Source organism: Megalops cyprinoides, chromosome 11 (genome assembly GCF_013368585.1).
Source record: "Megalops cyprinoides isolate fMegCyp1 chromosome 11, fMegCyp1.pri, whole genome shotgun sequence".
In the NCBI taxonomy this organism is placed as follows: domain Eukaryota; kingdom Metazoa; phylum Chordata; class Actinopteri; order Elopiformes; family Megalopidae; genus Megalops; species Megalops cyprinoides.
Window position 1 is genome coordinate 27,752,410 of NC_050593.1, and position 21,334 is coordinate 27,773,743.

Consider the following 21,334-nt stretch of genomic DNA (forward strand, 5'->3'; position numbering starts at 1 on the left):
ATCATATATAAATTATTCATAAGCACATCTGCAGGGATTTGGTCAAAGAGATCTTGAGTCAAGTGACATCATGTGCCAAATCAAATTTCAGAATACCTTTTTGCCTGACGTGTTATGTCATACTTCATAAAGCATATAAAGATATCATGTCATGTTCATTACAGCTTTAGGAATAAGCACTCTGCGAAACATGTGAGCATTTATCTTCTGGTATTAGCCAATGTGGTGTTAATGGTCAGTATAATTCATGCAAACTCCAGGAGAGTGTATTTCACAATGTATCAGGATGATTTCAGTTTGTGGGAAAATGCCTGCCCAAACAGCACTGACAAAGCAGCACTCTTCAGCTGATAGAAAAGCCATGCTGAGCCATTCGTTTTAAATGCATGTTACTCCACATGGAAAAGGTAGTACAGCATATATCAGGTTGTCATCATAAGGTGATTTAATTCCCCAGACGCATTCCATTACAGTTGATCTGTAAATCATATGGATATTTGAAAAACCCATAGGCAACAAGACAGTTGCTCTAATAAATGCAATGTTATTGTAGAGTATTTATTGCAAAAGGAAAAAAAAATAGAAACTGCACCATGATACCATGGAACCGGCAATACAAATGGGTGTGTTGCATTTCTAACTATAGTATTTTTTAGGTATCAAACATCAAGATTTTGTGAAAGTACCTCCACCACTGCATTTCCAGCCTTATTGATTCCAAGTCAATTTTATAATTCACTGGCTGCAGAAACGTGCCACCCGATCCTCTGTCCCTATCTGTGTTTGTCTTTCCACATGGCATCTCAACTAAGTGATTTCCATGCGGCCAATCACACAAGAGGGACTGCAGGGACAGAGCGTTACCAGGGTAACGGAGCTACACGAGTATTCCTCATCAGGATCAGGCAGCCCTCCATCATCACAGACAAGAGACGAGTACGCACTGTGGGAATACGGCACTCGCTTTTTTTTTACCCTATTGTACATGCTGTCTACAGTATGCAACAGGAGGAGCACCGGTTCAGTATTTGAAGGAGGAATTAGAAGTGAAGAGCTTGGTCTCCTAATGCAGCTGAGCAGTGTTTCCTAGCAAACTCTGCCCACAGTAAATCATTAGCAGTAGGAGCTGTGTATCCAAACCGTGTGACCTGAGCCAGTCCACTTCTATAGTGTGAAGGGGGCTGATGTACATGCACACACATTGGACAGGAAGCCAGTCTATCTCAGACTCATTTACTCACAATATACTTATTCTTTGCAGCCATCCTTTTGGGACAAATGCAAGCCTTTCCAATTAAAGCTCAAGTACAGGCTACAGCCTTCATCAAACATACAAGCTTAGCGTGGTTTGATGAGACAGCTGACAAAATTCAAGATTGGATCCCCTACACTGAGGGGATGCTTCCAGGTCAGACTATATGTCGTTCATCTAGTTTAACTTTTATCAGTGGTATGATTCAAAATGTATTCTACACCTGTACAGCTGAATGTAAAATTTCTATATTTCTAAGTGCATCTGTGGCACTGGTGTAGCGGTTTTACAGAGTGCTATGCCCAACTGTAGTATATTCGAACCCTGTAGGAGATGGGCATCCCTGTTGAAGACAAGCATACACCCCGCATTGCTTGTATGAATGAATAACGCATAAAACTTGATGCCACCCTGAAAAACAGACCATCGTCAATGAATAAATGTTATTTGCTTCCACAATAACACTATTACTAGCGCCTACATTCTTGCATATGAGTGAGGAACCTTAGATATCAGAAAATCATCCGCGTTATACTAGAACGGGTCCTCCAACAGTGATGAATGTAAGAATTCACTTCCTTATGGAAATGCGAGTCCACGCAGAAATAAATCCTCCGAATCGGCCGTTTTCTCACTGCAGTCTAGCACTGCTCTGCGCCTGTTGCATCGGTTTGTCAAGTGTCTCGGCTCTGACCTGGCAACCCTCCCCACATCTTGAACAGTTTGCTTTGGTTTCTCACAACTCCACACGCTGAAGAAAAAAAAAAAAAAAAAAAAACCTGAGGAGACATGCGGCGTTGATCCTGGTGGGCGGCCATTCCCCTCTCCTGAGCTGAATGAGTGGGCCGCTCTGGGCAGACCTCCTGTGGCTGCCGCTGGCACTCTCAGAGCTAAGCTCCAGACTTCCCACTGATCCAAAGTCATATGCACCAGTAAGCCGCCTTTTGCCCCACCAAAGAAAGAACTTCCCCACGTTAAATCAAAACATCTTCTGGATATGGATTTTTCACAAGTACGTCAATGCCCATGTGCTATGGGATGGATTCAGTAAGTAAAAGGGTACTTTACTGGAAAAAAATACAGTGAAACCTTTTTTTCAGCTTTTTTTCATAACTACATGATTTAAATATTTAAAATGTAGTGTTTTCATAACTACTACCATGAAAAAACACAGACATGTGCAGCACATGGCTATTAGTTTTTAGCATTATTAGGTATTGTGAGGTATTTTCATTGCAAACAGCACAAAGAAATGGGGATCATTTATCTACAGCCCACGCTGCTCTTGAAAAATAACACATTTCAGTTTCTCCAAGCAACTAATGATAATCACATAAATAACTGCTTAGAGATCAAGGCCTCTCTTAACTCTCTTTACACATTGTTCTTGAATTTGAATGATAATTTTTTATATACTCCACGATCCAGCACAAAGGGAGAACATGCTGATTAGAGGGTGTGGGAGTGTTGTTAGCTGATAGTAGTTCACCTTACATGGATAATTTCAGATGTTTTTCAGTGTGCAAAAACACCAGGTTACTCACATGTAAGTACTTATTCTCTACAAATCAGTAGAAAGTGTAAAGGTACAGGGTGTGCCCCAAACTGGTCAACAGACATTTTTAAGTCAAAGTAACACAGTAAGTCAATGGCCTTTATTGAATTACTGAATTACAAACATTTTGCACGTCTAACCAAAGACTTTCCCTGGGTTTTACTTTCTAACAACCACTCTGGCAGAATTTTAAAGAGAAATGCTTGGTAACTTTCATTTTTTATAACCTGATGACATTACTTATCCGATTCTTTGATTCCTTTACTCAGGGTGAGGCAATGATGCCCAATTAGCTCTTTTTCATCTGCATCATAATTCAAGGGAAATTATTACCATAATAAGATTTACTATGGTAATAAGAGAATCTGCTTGTGCCCCACGACAGATTTAACCTCATAAACTTCTGGTTGGGGGATGAGAATTACAAGTGTGTGCATTCTGAGACAGGAGCTCTCCCAGATCCTTGCCTCACTGGGCAAGAGCCCCGTTCGTCCTTGGCGATGCAGTTCACAGAGGGAGCGCTGAAGGTCTGCATTACCACACGTTTCCCGGCACGTTAAAAGTAAAATAAGTATTGCTGAGAGCAATCACAGTCAGGCTGACAGAAGAAATGCATGTTTGTGTTTATGTCCTTTCTGGATTACAGTCATTTATCTTGGCTGTCAGGTAAAGGGCAACATTGGAGAAGGTGAAACTTTTTCCCCCCAAATAGGTCAGCTACGTAACCATGGAAACGACCAACAATGCATTAAAATAACAACGGGAGACCTGAAACTCTGAACACCCTAAATGTCTGACAAAAATAAGGGGCCTGCAATGAGCTTTGCTTATGTTTTTTTAAAAGAAAAATGCTATCTTAGAAAAGGTATTTTTTTGTACTCTACCCAAATCCTTAAAACACGCATGCACATGCACACACACACACACACACACACACACACACACACACACAAAATGAGGGTCAGGTAATTTCAGAATCATTACAAGTGGAAATTGTGGAAAGTAGTTATGATTAATGAAACCAAAATTTTCTTCTACCTCAGAAAGGAGAAAATGCATCGCAATAATGTTTCCACTTTATGAGTGCCAAAATTATATAGCTGGATATACAAAATATGCTTACATAATACTGTGTGTTTATGTATATACTGTGTGTGTGTGTGTGTGTGTGTGTGCGCATTTCTCTCCACAGCCTTTTCATATAAAGTGGAAATATTGAAGCTTACAGAAATGCAAACGAGGGCCCAGCAACCTGAGTCACTTCAGGAATATCAATGTGGAGGGCCCCAGCATCCCCATTTGAGAGCTTCACCACTTCAATCATTTGATGAATCTGTTCATTAGCGGAACCCCGCAAAGTGCCCACTGAATAATGAATGATGCTATCATAACAGTAAAATATGCCGTTGCAGTTTGCAGCATTTTTCAGCACGCTCAGGATGAAGTTGTTTAGTAGCGAAACACTCCGGTCTACAATCAAACACATTCATGAGGAAACACGGTGCAATCCCGTTTAATTGTTAATGCTGGTTACATTTTTCATGCAAGATTTGTTTATGCCCCAAGGGTAAATGTGTTTGTTTTCATAAATGCGTTGCTAATTTAAACTTTACTCCATTTGAAAGGAGTAGACAACAGTACATTATAGCAAATCTGAACAGTCAAGGTACGCTCTGCAACACAGCATTCATGATGTCTTTGAAGAAATATTGTAGTTGTATGACAAGGTAGATCCTGTTTACATAAGCTGTAAATGGCATGAAAATGTACACCATAACCAGAGTGAAAGACAACTTCAGCACCTAAGGAACTGAATTTTCCATTTCATTTCGAGTCTGGCAAAACACAATATTAATAACAGCTTTGAAGACAACAGTAATGTAAAATTTTGAATCCTCTTTACAGAACCTGTAAATGCCTTGAAAGCACAAAAAAGCAAACAAAATGAATTACAAACTTGCTGCTTACAGAAAGAACTTTTCCATTGCACTTTGGGGAAGAAACCTTCATCCCTGTGTCTGTTTCAGCATGCAAGGTCACAGCCTGCCGAGTTTGTTTCACTGAGCCACTGAAGTATCTCGACCTAAAAAGTGGGATGAACCCACACAGAAGTAAATTTTCCCACCCCACTCAGAAACATCTTAATTGTATTGCAACAGATCTGCCATGCAATGGAATTTCATTTTTAGTAACTACATGCTAATCACGGGCTAAAACTAGCTAACACTTGTCAACTGGAGCTCTGCAAGGTCACAGTGACGCTTGAAAAATGTTTTTAAAAATAAGAATACATGAAATAAACCGAATGGCACAATGTTTTTAATAGTGATGCATTTCCTTAAGCAAAAAAAAAAAACTAAAATAAGACAGAGTTACAGCTTTAATTTTATTTGTTACGGATATATTTTAATACCTATAATTCTGGCCAGGCCAGTGGCAGCTCCGCCACAAATACAGAAAAATAAAACAGTAAATCCTCTTCTATTACATATACAACACAAACTGAAGCAAGCACCTCTTTGGTCTAAGTGTTGTGTTGTCACTCCTTGTTGGAATATGTTTTTGCACCTTGGTTTCACTGTGGTAAATCTCTGTATTTCCTAGGGTCATTACACTTGCAGATGTAAAATGCAGGTCCCCCATAGCGAGGACTTTTCCCCCCCTCAGAGTTTGGACCTCTCCCATCATCAATGCAGCAGGATCCAGATGTGAGGAGTTGGATTCCTACTAGAGATGGGGTGAGGGAGAGGCACTGAGAATTATCAAACAGAGTACAGTTCTGCAAGCCCACCATCGCACAGGAGGAGGAGCTTGTATGGTTCCACAAATGGCAATAAAAACTGTCACATCAAGCTAAACTGAGCACTTTATCTATATTATCACATAACATAAAGAGTATGATATAAATGTTATCTGTCAATCTTGATCTATAATCTATTATTTAATAATTATTTATAGTTATTAATTAATGATCATTAATCACACACACACACACACACACACACCTCTCTATATATATATGGTTTAGCCTTCTATGACAAGTTGTTGTTGTTGTTTTTTTTCTTTTCTCTTTCCTACATATAAATTGGTCTCCAGGCTGAGTAACAGGGAGCCTCAGTGTAGCTAGTGAAACGGGCATTTCTGCTCCTAGGCTTGAGTTAATCTCTTTCCACATCCGTGCGTCGATCAATTCCGGACCATCACCTGTGGCTTCATTTCCTGCTGCATGACAGGATGTGAGTACTTGTAAATCAGGCAACAGCTGCTGTGGCCCATGCAGTAACAGGTTGCTTTGGTTTATCTTTCCTAAAAAAACTAGAGGGTTATCTCCGAAAATGTTTACGGGCATAATGAACCAACTCAGCTGTGCTCTGTCTCTTACTATGGAATTGGTTTACAGCTTCTGGGAAAGGGGATGTTGTTATTTCCTAAACATTTCTGAATACAAATTACTTAGCAAGTAATACATTTAGATTTACCATTTACTCTCTGATAGCATTGCAATATTACATTACATTACGTCATTTCACAGACGCTCTTACCCAGAACGACTTCAAAATAAGTGTTTCGCAATTCTAAGAGTAGTTATCGAAAACCTCTACAAGAGGTCAGTAAGATACTGAGTTTAGTGCTAAACTAGTGAAAAGTGTTTTTTTAAAAGAAAATAGGGATAGATAAGATAAATAGAGAGGAAGGTAGATCGTATTAGCAATCACGTTAAAATCTATTTGTAAAGCCTAACATATTGGAAAAATAACCCTGTTCCTCTTCTCTGTAATTGAGAACACTCTTTAGAGCAATGAAGTTTTTCTTTCACCATCTTTCACCAAGTTCATCAAAGTTAAAGCCCCAACATCTGCCTTGTTTCTGAAAGCCCTGCGCTAATTTCAGTTGAATTGTACTGTCCCAGTTTGTAGTCTCCTCATTTTATGTTAGAGGTAAGCTGTAATAAGTAGACTTGTAAGTTACAAACATCATGCATCACTAGTTTACAACTTCCCTCCAACATCCTTTTTTTCCCTTTCTTTTCATTCTGTAGTACATATGTTCTGGGCTGTGACTAAGAAGCAGCCCTTGAACAGAAACTGTCCCCCTATCGCTGATATTCTGACAGACTGATTGGAAACCACAGTAACTATGTGTCACCACAAAAGAAAAAAAAAAAAAAAACAGCAGAGGGGTCACAACGGCTGCAACCAATGCCAGTTCAGTTTTTACCTTTCACAGCAAACAAAGGTATCCTTCTGGTATAGTGAATTCTACCAAGTAAGAATTCTTAAAATAACATATTTAAAATACATGCTTAATTTGATATAAAGAATAAAAGCAAAGCATTTTACAAAGTATTTTTGCAAATTATTTTACATTTATAGTGCCATATCAAAAATGTCGAGGGGTTCTGATTTAAGGAAAGCTTCAGCAACAGAATACAGATGGCTCCCTCTGGTGGAGAGAATAATACATAACAAAGTAATAGCGTCCTATGTCAGTCTCATAATTCCAACGCATCATTTAGATTCATTGATTTCCCTAACACCAAATAAATAATTTAGTATTTTAGCCTTACTAATATGTGCTGACATTAACATGTGTTGTATAAGGTTAATATGGTGCATCTAATTCTCAGATGTCAAAGTATCTGAGGATTTAATTCAGTATTATGACAAAATGTATTTTCATTGGAAAAAAGCAGAGTGGAAGGGAGCATCGACAAGTCATTGCAAATGCCTGTTTGCTTCTGGCCAATTTGCAAATATGCCAAACACAAACATACCCCCACCCACCACAGACTGACCTTTCATTCTGACATGTCTGTGTAATATCCTGCTTTGTTTTTCAGCCTTTAAGATGTAGTACTCCAAATGAGAATACCAATAGCTCATCAAATAAAATAATCCTTTAAGGTGAAATGATTTTTTTTCCCCATTTCCCTGAAAGGGTAGCCAGTCGAACAGCGAGAGGAAATTAAGCCATTAATACCTCCTGCACAGATGCCTATTAGCGGTATTTAATGGTTGTCACCTCGGTTAGAAGTGGGGAAAAAAAAGAGATCTGACAGTCCTGTAACAGGGGGCTGACTCTGGTAAAGCGTGTGCCAAGCCGGGCACAAGCGAGCGCGCAAACAGTGGGACCCCATTTCCCCGCGCGCTGCCCCTTAATGAGCCAAGGATGAAGCCTCCGCACGCGTCTCCCCGGAGGATGTGCTGCCGGTTAATATGAATAATTCCGCCAGCATCTTCGGGGGATCTGTTTATTCTGCGGGAGGGTGTTCTGAGATGAGGGCGCGGTAATCGGAACTGACACCCGCCTCTCGTCACACCGGGAGAGAAGAGATGTACGCAAGAGACGAGTACACCCCGGGAGGAGGAGACATTTGATGGCTGTTTTGGCCTTACAAAAAAAAACCCATTGCTGAACTGGACTGGGCTTGAATAAACACCAGACCTGGTACCCGTACTTGAACAACACCCCCCCCCCCCCCCCCCCCCAATATGCTGATCACTCTGACCAGAGCAAAGCCCGGGGGCCCATGGCTAGAATTTTGTTGAATAAGACACTAGATTTAGATAATATTGAGGTGGCTCTGTGAGAAAATAAATGCAGGGAAATGCATGCTTGGGCATACCAAACACAAACGAGTGAGCAAAAGAACTTTAAAGTATGTTTTGCAATATGACTTTCCCTAGGAATTCAATTTTCAAATTATTACTGACATTTTCCAAAAATGTTAAAATTGATGTCAAGGGTATAAATAAACTGTAAATTGAAGAATGCAAGGTATTACATTTTTCTTTTCCAGAGGACAGTGCTAGGTGCCATTTCAGTTTTGTTTTTTTTTTATTAATTGATTCATTTAGACTGTATGAAAAGCATCTCTTCATGTCAAACATGTATCTGCACACACACACACACACACAGAGGAATTCATCTACCACAAGAACCAACCAATCAAATTTGCCTGTTGTAAGTGTGTGTATCAGAAAAGGTTGGACTGACTGAGTGAACGCCATGTGGAGTGGATAAAGCCCCCATGCCCCAGGTCGACAATGATTCAGCATCCTTTCAGTTTGATAACAGGGTTCCAGACCTTTGAGGGAGCCATGCTTTTGATACTCTGCCAGAGCAGGTACCAATATTCAACGTGAGTGGAAGATAAAGAAAAAAAGATAAAACATTGAAATGTCACCATCAGATCTCCTCAGAGTGATTGACAGGTTCAGACAGGTATCTTGTGAACTAATGGCTCTGTGAATGTGCGATTTGCGTTTCTTTTCTCTGTCACTGACTGATGGAGAGCCTCTATTTCACCCATTTTCGCACACGGCAGTCATTCCATTGAAGGTTTTGAGCACATCCATTTGTCAAATTTGCATATGTGAGAGAACCTTTACTGTGTGTTTTTGGAATTGCCCTCTGTATGTGGCTCTTGAAAGGAAAAACGCACTGTCTGAACAAGCTTCCACCCTCCGCATGACTCCCTCCTCTGATGCCTTTTAACGTGCACTTTCATTAAGCATAGCCTGCCCTCCACTATTTCATCGCTGCACATGTCTCGTCTCAGTCTTTTCAGTTCAGTGGCCTGCATTATCGGCATGTCTACCTCACAGTTTCAAAGACAATTTAAAACAAACACCTGCAGCAAATTTTGAAGGAAACAAACAGGGACACTGGTTTTGAAACAGCTGCAAGGAGAGGTGTCATAAATTATAGTAGGGTATCTTCCTTATGGGTCTGTGTATGATAGTGCACTGTGCTTAATGACATGGCTCTGAGTGCGTCATTTCATGTAAAGGGTGCAGTTTCGTGACAGGACAGCAGAGAATAGGGGTCGTCATGAAGCAGGCTCCATTAACATGCGGGCCAAATGTCACACGGTTACCATGGAAACGATGGGAAAACAAGCTCTCTGGAGGACTGCAGGTTCACTTTGTTATTTTTTAAGTTCTCAAAGGGCCATAATGACAAAAATAATAAATTAAAAAAAAAAATACAGTTGGATTCCGATGCCCTTACAGGCTCTAAAGTGAAAACTGCAGAGGGGAGAATGGCTTGAGAGCAGAACATCAGTGAGGTTTTCTAATGGACCATTTCAGCATTTGTGAAACACGGCAGTTCCTTCTGCAAGGAATAATGTGCTTTCTGGCAGGTGGGTGAACAGGCATAATACTAGTCTTAGCTCTTGTCTAAAAGTGTGGGAATCACGTGAATGTCAAGCAGGTGACTTGGGCTGCAACAAAGTATGGTGCTTCAGTAGCTTGGCTTCTAACCAGGAGGTTGCAGGTTCAGTTCCAAGGAAACTTGCTGCTATTGAACCTCCGTTACTGTATTATTTTCCAGGATGACTTATACAACAGTATTTCCAGGAAAAAATCATATTGAGCACTCTTCTTAATTTTCTCTGGACAAGGGCATCTGCTAAGGAAATGAATAATGCATGCAGTATAATGCATTATACTTAATGATTTAATGTATGGGAATGGTACTCTTTTTAGTCTTTTATGGTATAATGTATGGAAACGGTATCTTTTAAGGTCTTTAATGGTTCACACATGAATAGGCACTGAACATAATTCATGCATGCATTTTCCAATTAAACCAAAAATGTTCATTAGCTAAAGACTTGCTAGATGCAAAACTTGCTAAAATCAACACCTTTGGTTTCTTAGCAGACAATGCAAACTGCTGTTCTGCAGAATCCAGGCCAAAGTTTTCATTTAGCTATCCACATTTTTCAAACAAAAAGCAATATTTTTAAATGAATAGCTCGCGCAAAGGCAAAAAAAAGATCACAGTAGAAGGTAGAAGATCTGGGAGCTGTACAGATGATTCACTGGAAATGGGGAAAAAAGGAAGACCCCTTGTGATACACACACACAAAATAATATCCAGCCACTGTTTACATGCCCACTCTTTACCCAAGTGAAAGATACAGAAGACCACTTGGATTTTAGAGTTACAATCCTGTCTTTTACAACCAGTGAATCAAGGTGACCCAGGAGTAGAATCTGTCTGCAAAATACAAGTCAGACTGTCATGTTTCCCAGTATGCAGTGATAGTGTAATTTCATCATCTTGTGCCTCTAAAAGTGAACCTGTCAACCTGTGTGCATATTCCCCATAGCTACATTTAGGGAAAATACATAAGCAAGCGTAATCCAAGCTATTAATGTCATTGGACAAGTTTTATCCTGTTCCCTGCAGGCCACTTCTTATAGACACTCCAGTTATGTATAGACTGTGTGGTACTCCCCCCACCCCGCTGTGTGGACAAGGAGCTTTAAAGATCTACAGCCAGGTAAAGCCCTGTCTGAGTGAGGGCTGGTGACCCTGGCTCTGTGACCACATCAGCCCCCTCTGCCTCATGTCAGGGGGGCACAAAGTAAAGCAAAAAAGCTCATGAATAAAATGTTTTTTTTATCTTCATATACCATACACTTTACAATCCCTACACCATTTAACTCTTTATTCCATTCACATCTACCACACACTTTTCAAATCATACTGCAATGTTCTGATGTTCTGCACTCAATGCATATAGACTAATGTATTAAAATGTACTCTTTTTATGTTGTGAATGTCATAATTCTGCTAGGAATCCCAGCTGCAGTTTGCCCCTTAAATGTACCTTCTTCCAGTAAGCAACAACTATCATACTGGGAGTCACTGACTGTCACAGAATGGCAGTTCCTGTTTATATTCACATGGGGGCAATGATGACTGTGGCAGTTCCCAAAGGCACAAGCTGTGAAACATTTTCACCTGCTTGTCAGCTTTTAGCAGCTAACTACAACCCAGCCTAACGCTCTTTCCTTTGATATATAGGCTCTTATGTACCATTATGGCTTGTTGTCAGTGGGATGTTTTGGGAGAAATAGCACCTGGGTAATAATGGAAGTGAATTTACGGGGGATCTCATATATTGGTAGTACCGGTTGAGAGATGGAACTGTACACACTCGGACCCTGTAGCATGCCCATCTGACAGCACTGAGACAGAACTGACAACAAGCTCTTTGTAGCATAAGTCTGTTAACTGACACCTCATCAAGTGCACACAGATAAAAAGAGATGGTTCTGTGCCACATGCCACTGACTTCAACTCATTCATTCTGTCAATGTGAAAAGAAGAGAGGAGTCCTGTGGAGAAGGGTGGCATTCATTACAAGCCATGGATACGGAGCAGGGTTTGTTTCCCTTTGCCTAATTGGGCACTAGATGGCGCCAACATGCACTGACATGAAAGATCCTTGATTGAGGTGCCATGAACATGGTGACAGGCTTGCAAGAAAGCAGACTTTGATGAAACAATTGCGAGAATGTGATTGGCAGATATCTGTTTCTGGCTGTTCCGAGCTGGACGCGGGCCTACCTCTTGACGACGTCCGCTCCGTTCCAACATGACAGCCCGTCTGCCGAAGCCAGCTCGCTGGCGCACAGATGGTCTGCCAAGCCGCCGTAAAACGTCCGGTAAAGTCGCAAGCTGTTGATGAGCTCCCTGGAATCAGATGAGCCAATCAGTGAATAAAGCTATGACTGACTGACCATAATTCACCCAGAGACAATGGGCGCTTTGAGGAACTAACACAGATTCAAAGAGTAAGAAATATGTTCTGCCCTAAGATGTGTCAGATACAATGTAAAGTTTGCTGAAAGCCGGCCAAAAAAAAAAAATCCATTTGGCAAAGTTTGTTATGGCCAGTACATACTACACACATTATACAACAGACCTCCTCTCTAATCGTCACTGCCAACATCTCCAATTTAGACCAAACAAAATATTCTGAATAATCTTGCGAGTGAATGCTGCTGAAATGTTCAGTACTCTCCTGATAACTGCATGTCTTCAGGACCATTGTAACTTTATGTACTTAACCAGTGCATGACCATAACAAGAGTAAGTACAGTGAATCGGATTAAAGTTGCATTTATACAATATTCAATGAAACACTGTATGCTGTTATCAGTAATGCAATTGCAGGGGGTCATCTGGTAATACAGTATGTAGCACAGGCGGAGCGACATGCTGACATAGCTCAACAACTCCACCATGAGCCCTGGTTACAGTTAGCCACATACAGGATCAGCTGCACTGCGGAGCTAAAACAGCTAGCATGACTCCACATCACACAGAAAAGACAGAGAATGATGTGGATCCATACTTCAGGGTACTATTCAGTTCTGATAGTCAGAAAAAGTGGCTTTTGCAAGCCAGGATGTAGGGAAAAATTTGGGATTCAAACCCACAGCCCCTTGGTGCCAGTCCCAGGGTCCCATGCACACACTTACTTCCTCCTGCTCGTAAGGGTCTCCTCTGTGTCTCGCTGTGAACCCCTGAGAGGGATTGAGTCCCTGCCGCTGTCTTGGTGGGTGCTGACGGACTGCGCTGGCTTCCTGTTCGGGTGTCCACATAACCTGTGAACCTGCAATGACAGCACGAACAAGTCATGTCACACTTTTTCAGATTCAGCTCTTTTCCACACTGGCTTTTTACCCAGATATCCCTCTACAGCAGGGGTGCTAAAGGGACAAATGTAATTCGATATGTTGCATAACACCTACTAAACATTACCGTGATGAATTTGGTTTAGTTGGAAAGCTGGCCTATCAACCTTGAAAAAGGTTGAAAAGACCAGTAATGCAATGTCAAGTTTGGCACAACCAGGCCACCTGACAATTCAGGGTGCTTTAAAGTAGTCAAATGGGTCCCATTTCAACACAGTCCATCCATTTTTTTTCTTTTAAGTGCTGTGTGTTGGATAGCACTGAAAATCACATTTCCAAAAAAATGCACAAGACTGTTCATTTAAGTGACAGTGAAAGCCTGCCTGGAAACAATGTTGAGCTTAAGGGAGACCTTTAAGAAAGTGAGGTTTAAGGGAAAGCTTATTGGTACAGTATGTCTCTTATAAGGTTACCTGGAGTAAGTGAGAAACTGTTGACAAAAATAAGATGGATGTCGAGTGAAATTTTGTTGCCCAGGGGTATCAAAATCTGAAAATTGTGACTGAATTATTACAGCAGGTAGCAAAGGGAAAGTAGAACAGCGGTGTTCAGTGGCATCAGGCAAAGGTGCATTACACAAGACAAAATGTACAACCTCTGCATTTTGACAGGCTGACGACAGAGCACACAAAATAGCTATTCAAACACCAAGAAGTCATGGCACGAATATAATGTTACAACACCTAAGTACACTATATGGCCAAAAGTATGTGGACACCCCTCCTAATTATTGAGTTCAGGTGTTTCAGCCACGCCAATTGTTAACAGGTGCATAAAATCAAGCACATAGCTATGCAATCTCCATAGACAAACCTTGGAAGTAACAGTCCAAAATCTTGTGGAAAGCCTTCCCAGAAGAGTGGAGGCTGTTACAGCTGCAAAGGGGGGGGGGGGGGGGGGGGGGGAACACCATATTAATGGCCATGGTTTTGGAATGGGATGTCCAATAAGCTCATATAGGTGTGATGGTCAGGTGTCCACATACTTTTGGCCATATAGTGTACACGCCACCATTTTTTAATCAGTTGAAAAGTCAGTTTTACCACAAATTGGCTGGGTGACTGCAGTAACACATCCTCTTTCTCTACAGCTGAGATCAGAGAGCATATTTCCATCCTTACAAATGGCAGCGTTACTCAAGACCGTGGTTTAGAAGTAATTACAGGTGCACTGTCAGACTGTCCAAGACAGATGTAAACTCAGTGCTTTGATCAAAGGAGAGGTAATTGGCTGCATGCCTGTATGCCTAAATCAGCTTATTCATTTAAACTTGCAGATATACATTCACTTAATCCACTTTAATGTCTTGTCTTCAGTTTGGATACCACAGGGCGTCTCCTTTGCCAGGATTAATCCCTGCCTGGTTTCAAATTGATGGGCCTGTTCATAAATGCAATACTGCCAACAATCCAGCAGATGGTGGTAATGTATTCCAAAAGGAAGCAGATTACTTGCGTGCATGAGTGTGTATACGAGTGTATTTGTGTATGTGTATGTACGTGTAGGTGTGCGAGTGTGTGCGTGCGCGCACTTGCACACGTCTCATACAGGAAAGAAAAATTGACAGTTGCCTACTGTGTGTTACTATGTCAACACTTGTCCCACACTGAGAAGCATCTTTACTGTGTTCCTTCTTTCATGCAGCACAAAATTACTGTCTCATTTGAAAGTGCTTTTCAGGTATTAAAAAAAGTTTCAAAGGCTAGAAGGCAAAAGCTGCAAAGGTTTACATAACCCTATCATGAATCCCACGAAAGCCCTGCCATACCGCCAGTATTTAAAGCAGATTCGTTCTGCACATGCTGTGGCTCGCAGACACTGACTACCAACAAGAGCTTGCTGCACTTGGACGGTGCTGCCAGTCCGCCTGCTGCAGCTGCCCACAGTGGTGTATTTTGGGAGTGTTCTGGGTATGCTGTTATTGTGTGGTGTGTGTGATTTCAAGCCACCGATATTTAGTCTAGCACATTCCAGTTTGTCTCTACAGTTATAGCTTTCTCCAGTTCTGTCTTCACTGTCTAGGTTTAGCTGCATCTTCATCAACAAATTTTGTTTTTATTTCATTTTTAGCTTTTATCGGATGCCCTGAACCAGGTCCACTGACACAGACATTACCCAACATATCATCTGCAAGTGAACTGAAATGATTCAAGTCAAGTCCCTTGCTTACGAGGACTACAGCAGCACCAGGATTCAAAGCAGCAACCTTCTGGTACAAGTCTTGTTCATTAAAACACTGCACCACACTTATAGCCCACTGTAGTAGAATGGTGTCTTAACTGCTCTGTTTAACATTGTGGGCAAGCACATGAAGTCATTCAGGTTATTGTTGCTGTTCAAATGAGGCATTTCAACCCCTGCCCACTAAAAAGGAACATTTCCCCCATAAATAAAAGTAAGGAGACTTAAGACTCATAGGGTCAGATGTTATCCCATTTTCTTTAGCGTGAGGTGGCTGGCTGGGGCACTGCTCTATTGCAGGGCCATTTCCCACAGTCCATCTATTTTAATGCCAAGCGCCAAGACAGGCAGTAAGTACCATTTTTAAAGTCTTTGGTAGAGCTGTGGCCAGTGAGCAGAAAATAGTGTGAACAGAAATGATTGCCTTAAACAGATAATTCTCCTCAGTTTAGGGATCAGAAGCTGATTTCTTTTTACTTAATTGTGAATAATGCTGTAGCTTAAAGGGAACCTTGTGTAACTACTGTAAAACAATAAAAAAAAAAAGATTTTAAAAGGTTACACTACATCATTTTGATTGTAATTTAAAATTTCAGATTGGTTTAAATTATGACAAACTATTTTTATGTTTTAACAAATCTATATATGTTGCAACCACACCCATCTGTTATATTTCTGCAAACTCATGAGAATTTTTGCAGATGCTTGATGATAATACCTGTCAATGAAAAGTGGCATGGAGCTGGCCATACTAGGCATACTTACGGTAGCAGCTATGGCCCAATCACATGCAGAGCTTTCTCACCTGCACCGAGAGTCTAGGCCCGTTTCTCTGGGCGTGCGTGATGGCATCATTGACTAGAGTGTTCACTCCGAGCAGTATTTGCTCCAGGTCATAGGTCCCGTGCATGCTGTTGGACACCTCCTCCAGGGAAAAGATAAACTCCCTCCAGTGGGCATCGATCTCTGCCATGCTAGCGAGGCAGCCCCGCATAACGTTGAGACAGTAGCCCATGCAGGGCTTGCTGCGAGTCAGACCCTGGCAGTGAGGGCAGAACTGCATCTTCAGAAGGGCCCGCTTGCACTCCTTCGAGTACTGCAGGTGGTCGGTCGTGTTGATCACCTCAATCCCAAGGTTCAGGGCCTGGAGGAAGACACGGCCAGGGAGCACAGAACCCCTTATCTGTCCTGCCAGCTGTTTGGGAATACTGCCGAAGGGGCGGATCTCCCTGCGGCCAGACCGCACACATTCGGCGTAGTCCAGGGCAATATCGGTCAGACCGGGATTGATCAGGTGGTTATAGACCAACGGGAAGAGGCTGTCGAAGAAACGGTCAACAAAGTCTTCCACGCTGAGCTCGGAGCCCAGCACAAACAGGCCAATGTCAGTGAAGAGCTCCTGTACGGGGCCTGAGGCGTCTCCAGCCATGTTCCTGTAGGTGCTGAGGAGCAGGGAATTGGTGAAGTTCTCCGCCTGCTTGATGAGGCTCTCAAACGTTTCTGAAAGGAGGAAGAGCTACGTTAGGTCTGTCAAAGTTCACCTTTTTACAAGCTTGGAAGAAACGGAACTGTTCTCCTCATGTAAACTCACACAATTTAATTATTCTTCTCACCCCTGAACAGGGGTTCCGGTAGGAATTTTGAAAGGGCCCTATATATGTAACAAAAATGTATGCCAGGATCTTTGAGGTCCTCTGTCTGCTTGGGGCCCTTGGAATCGTCCCAACCCCCCCGCCCCCTAAAGGCACCCCTGCCCATGAATTCCAAAAAAAAATATGAAAGAAATTAAAGAACAGCTCTGTAAACAGATCTGTATAAAAGTGAATGTCATAAAAAGCAAAAAGGATAATAAATCAGGAATACAATAACAACAATACTAAATGATATATAACCCATTATGACACTCATAGCTTCAAGGCACATTTATTGTGTCCACCAAAGGTTCATATGTAAAAGTGGCTAAGAGAACAGGTCCGTAGGTGTGCAGTGTTTTAGTATCTAGTAGCACACATGGCAATATTCCAACACCTGCTGGGAAATGGAGCCTGATGATAGTAGCCACATTGTCACCCTCCTGCTCGCTCTAATACAACAGCAAAACTCTGCCTGAGACTGGGGGAACTGTAGCTACACTTGTACACGAGAGCTAGAGAACAGGATATGCCTCTCACACAGCTGATGTTTAAAAGCAGCCAAGGAGGGCAGGGGTATTAAATTGGCCCCTGGAAAGCCAGCATGTTGAAACAGCCCCTTGTAGGCCAGTGCAGAAATGCAGCACCTGGTGGGATAGTGTGTGAATGCTGCTCATTTAGGGCCAGTTTGCATGTGGCCCTCTCCTCCTCATTCCTTAGTAAATCATTCCCACTTACCCAGTTTGTATTTTGTTCCTAAAATTATACATTTCAACTCAAGATGTGTTCTGTACTTAAATACTGTAGTGCAAAAAATTTTGGTGACACTGTACAGATGCGCTGCTGTTTAGGCAGTTTTAAAGCCCACAACAGAAAGAGAATTCAGTTAAGTGCAGGAGAGAGGCACAAGCAAGCTCCACTCAAGATGAGAAAAGCACTTCTTTAGTAAATATAAGACATCAGAAGTCAGGTAATGACCACATTCCATTTTATCCACAATCCTTAATAATTAAACATCTTCATTTACTGAGGGAGGGGTCACTTGAGATCAGCACACAAGTTATTACTAAGATATTCTTTAAAGCAGCCTGTCTCTGAATCAGCCAGTGAATGTTATAAAGTGTTCTCTATCTTTCTACATGTTAATTACCAGAATCCTCATGAACTCTGCATGCAGAGCGCATCAAGCAAATTGAAAAACCATATTATCAACGCATGTGCCCTACTAATATATATTTATGTTGGTAGAATGTAATGTAAGATCCATTCTGGTACTCAAATTACCCACCATCAACAATATGCCACAGAAATATTCAAATAAATGTGTGTGCGGATGTGTGTGTGTGTGTCGGGGTATTCTTATTGAAGGCTCTGAGGCATTACATATGTAAGCATAAAACCATATGACAGGAAATTCAATATCACAGAGCGAAACATATTTATACATTCTGTCTGCCAAGAACAGACCCGGAGATATTCTCTCCTCATGTGCGTGTCATGAGTTAGGGCAGAGATTGAGAGCTAGTGCTGAAAAAAAAGAAATGCCCACTGGAGCGGATAGATTGACCGAGGTGAGCAGGGGTGAGAGAGGTTTTTGGGCGTTCGACTCTGTGCCCACGTTTAATCAACCACGTCCTGGCTCTGCCGCTCTTATCAGGGGCAGGGTCGGGTCTTGCCGGCCAACGTGATCCAGACAGTCTTCGGCTTCGCATAATCCACCCTGATGTTCTGTGACCTTGGAGAAGGAGCCACTCCTAATGAGCTAGTGCTCTAATATTTAAAGGAAACTGCAGGTAAAAAAAAAAAAAAAAATCAGCACTGAAATCAGCGCATCGCTTTGTCAGCGGACCGCATGACTTAGGGCATAAACGAATTTCGCAATTTTACATATTTTTTAATCCCTCCACCCATCTTTACATTACCCATTTTTATTGTCTGTCTGAGAAAGGACTGTTGTCACATATATAAATATATTTTGCCGGTTCTTATCCCTTCTTGAATATGCTGAGGGTGTGAATTTGGCCACAATGGCCTGATTGACCTTGTCCTTTACATTACAATCTTGCTGTCACATCTTTGACAGAGAGTCTGCGACAGGCACACTTCAAGGTCTACCCTGAGTGTTCCTGTTTGGACAGCCTGTTTAAGTTTGCCCTTTTTGCCACAGAAAAGCAAAAGCTGACAGTTTACATGAAATATAGCACATGCATTTGAATCACTAAATAATGTGGAAAATGCTTCCTCTGCAAATCAATGACATTTCCACTGCAGCATCACTAAAAACAAGAAATATAAGAGCTTTTTTTCCATTAACAATTTGTGCATTGTGGACCATTAAATGATAAATAGAAAATGTGACCCTAAGTATGCAGACATTGACGTTCTAAATGGATTACAGCAATCTGATAAATACTAGGGTGCAGCACTACCAGGAGTCCCACAGGGATTAGCCGTGCTGCCTAAAGGTTTTCCCAGATTAGAATACAGAGTTAATGAATCCTGCTTGTCAAACTACACAAAGAGTTTGTGTAGTAAATACAGGGTAGAAGCAAAGGGTCATGGGAGTGTGATGGCACACAAAGAGCCTGGTGGCAGGGACAGAAGAGTGTGCTTTCCTGCGCCGAAGCTCCACCAGTGTGGGCTGGCACTCTCTGAACAAGGAGCCGCGAAGCATTGATCGTTTAAAGCATCCTCGGTGTTAGAGAACCAAAACTATTCACCCTTTTCCATCTGGCATCTATGTATGGCAGAGCTGTACCGCTCCACAATAACAGAGTCTTCCCAGGTTTCTGTTTCGGTTAACGTTCTGCTCCAGTCTAATCCAAAATGCAAGGCGGATTTGCTCTTTATGTTTATTTTACCTTAAACTTACCACTGGGGGACAGAGAGGGTATTTTACACTTCTTTCTGCACCTCACCGTCAGCTTATTTACAGTAAGGACCAGAGGGACCACCCTGACGTGTTTGCGCATGTATGTGCATTTTCCCCCTCCAAGTGCAAATCTGATAAGGCAATACAAAACAGCATGGCTCACACATACTTTTAGTGTTCATTTTAATATTTTCAATGGCCAGGGAGAATTTTTAAATGGTTCTTTAAGAACTGTATATTAGATAATATAACACAATAGGTATTGTTTTTAAATGTGACAGAGGTTTCTTCCTTCTTCCTTTTTATATGCTTTTTACACTGCTTTTCTCACTATCAGAATTGGAATTGGTCAGAATCAGAATCACACATAACAGATTACCTGACTACTGCTGCCTTCCCCATTTACCTCCAATTCTCCAAACTCACCTGACTATGGCATCTTTACTCCATTTATCCCCAATTACTCCTGTTTATAAAGTATCCCCCCACTTTTCCAATAATCCCAGCCAATCTACTACTCCAGACAGTGAGACAATGCATCAGAATGAAAGAGTATTGCGTTAAAAACAGTTCTGGAATGCCTAAGCCGACTCATAGAGCAGCTCTAGAACATCATTAAATGGCTATTAAACAAACAAGCAAACTTTTACAGGGAACATCGAAAGAAAATCAGCCAAGCTCGCATCATAGCCAAAAAGTAGACGCTTGATGTTTTGTTTACAGAATTTTTTTTTTCTTCCTCACAGATGTTGAACAAAGTGACATTCAACATATCACCCACCAATATTTGGACAAATGCTGTCTGTTTCCATTTGGCTGTGATGTCTGGTTCCTCAAAACTCAAAAGTAAATTTTAGATCTTAAGTTCATGGAATACCTTGAGAATATCAGAGAGAACTGCTTGTTTGATGAAAAGTTGCAGCTTGTGTTAACCTCACTGAAATCACCAGCCCTCACCCCACTCTCCTCAAATACCCTTCTCTCTTCTCACACGCTGGAGTCGCATGCTATTTTTCTTTCATTTCCTCTGAATCCTGTAGCAAACAGCCTTGGTTTTAATGATATTTGGTAAACCGCTCTCAGCTTTTACTAAGGTGAGCAGAGAGGTCCTTCAAAAATCCGAGTTCAGCCACAAATGAAATCCAGTTTGAGGATTCACAGAAATTGGCCTTGTCTGTATTTCAGTCTATCAAAGAAGATGATCTGGTCTCATTTCAATGGTTCTCTGGTGCATCATGTTGTTTCCCATCTTCATGCTACCTCACTCATACCTATGACATTAATTCATGATGGCTACATACAGCACATTTTATATACACACACACACACACACATATATAT

General features: G+C 41.5%; 1 protein-coding gene across 2 annotated transcripts in view; it reads right to left on the reverse strand.

Annotated features, from left to right (window-relative positions):
• Positions 1-21,334, reverse strand: part of gpc5a (glypican 5a) — a 170,886-nt gene that overhangs the window by 114,196 nt on the left and 35,356 nt on the right. For both annotated transcript variants that reach the window (XM_036541275.1, XM_036541276.1), the window contains exons 3-5: positions 16,296-16,990; positions 13,094-13,227; positions 12,177-12,302 (exon numbers count right to left, since the gene is read on the reverse strand). In XM_036541275.1, coding sequence (XP_036397168.1) covers positions 12,177-12,302; positions 13,094-13,227; positions 16,296-16,990 — 955 coding nt within the window. The remainder of the gene's footprint in view (positions 1-12,176; positions 12,303-13,093; positions 13,228-16,295; positions 16,991-21,334) is intronic.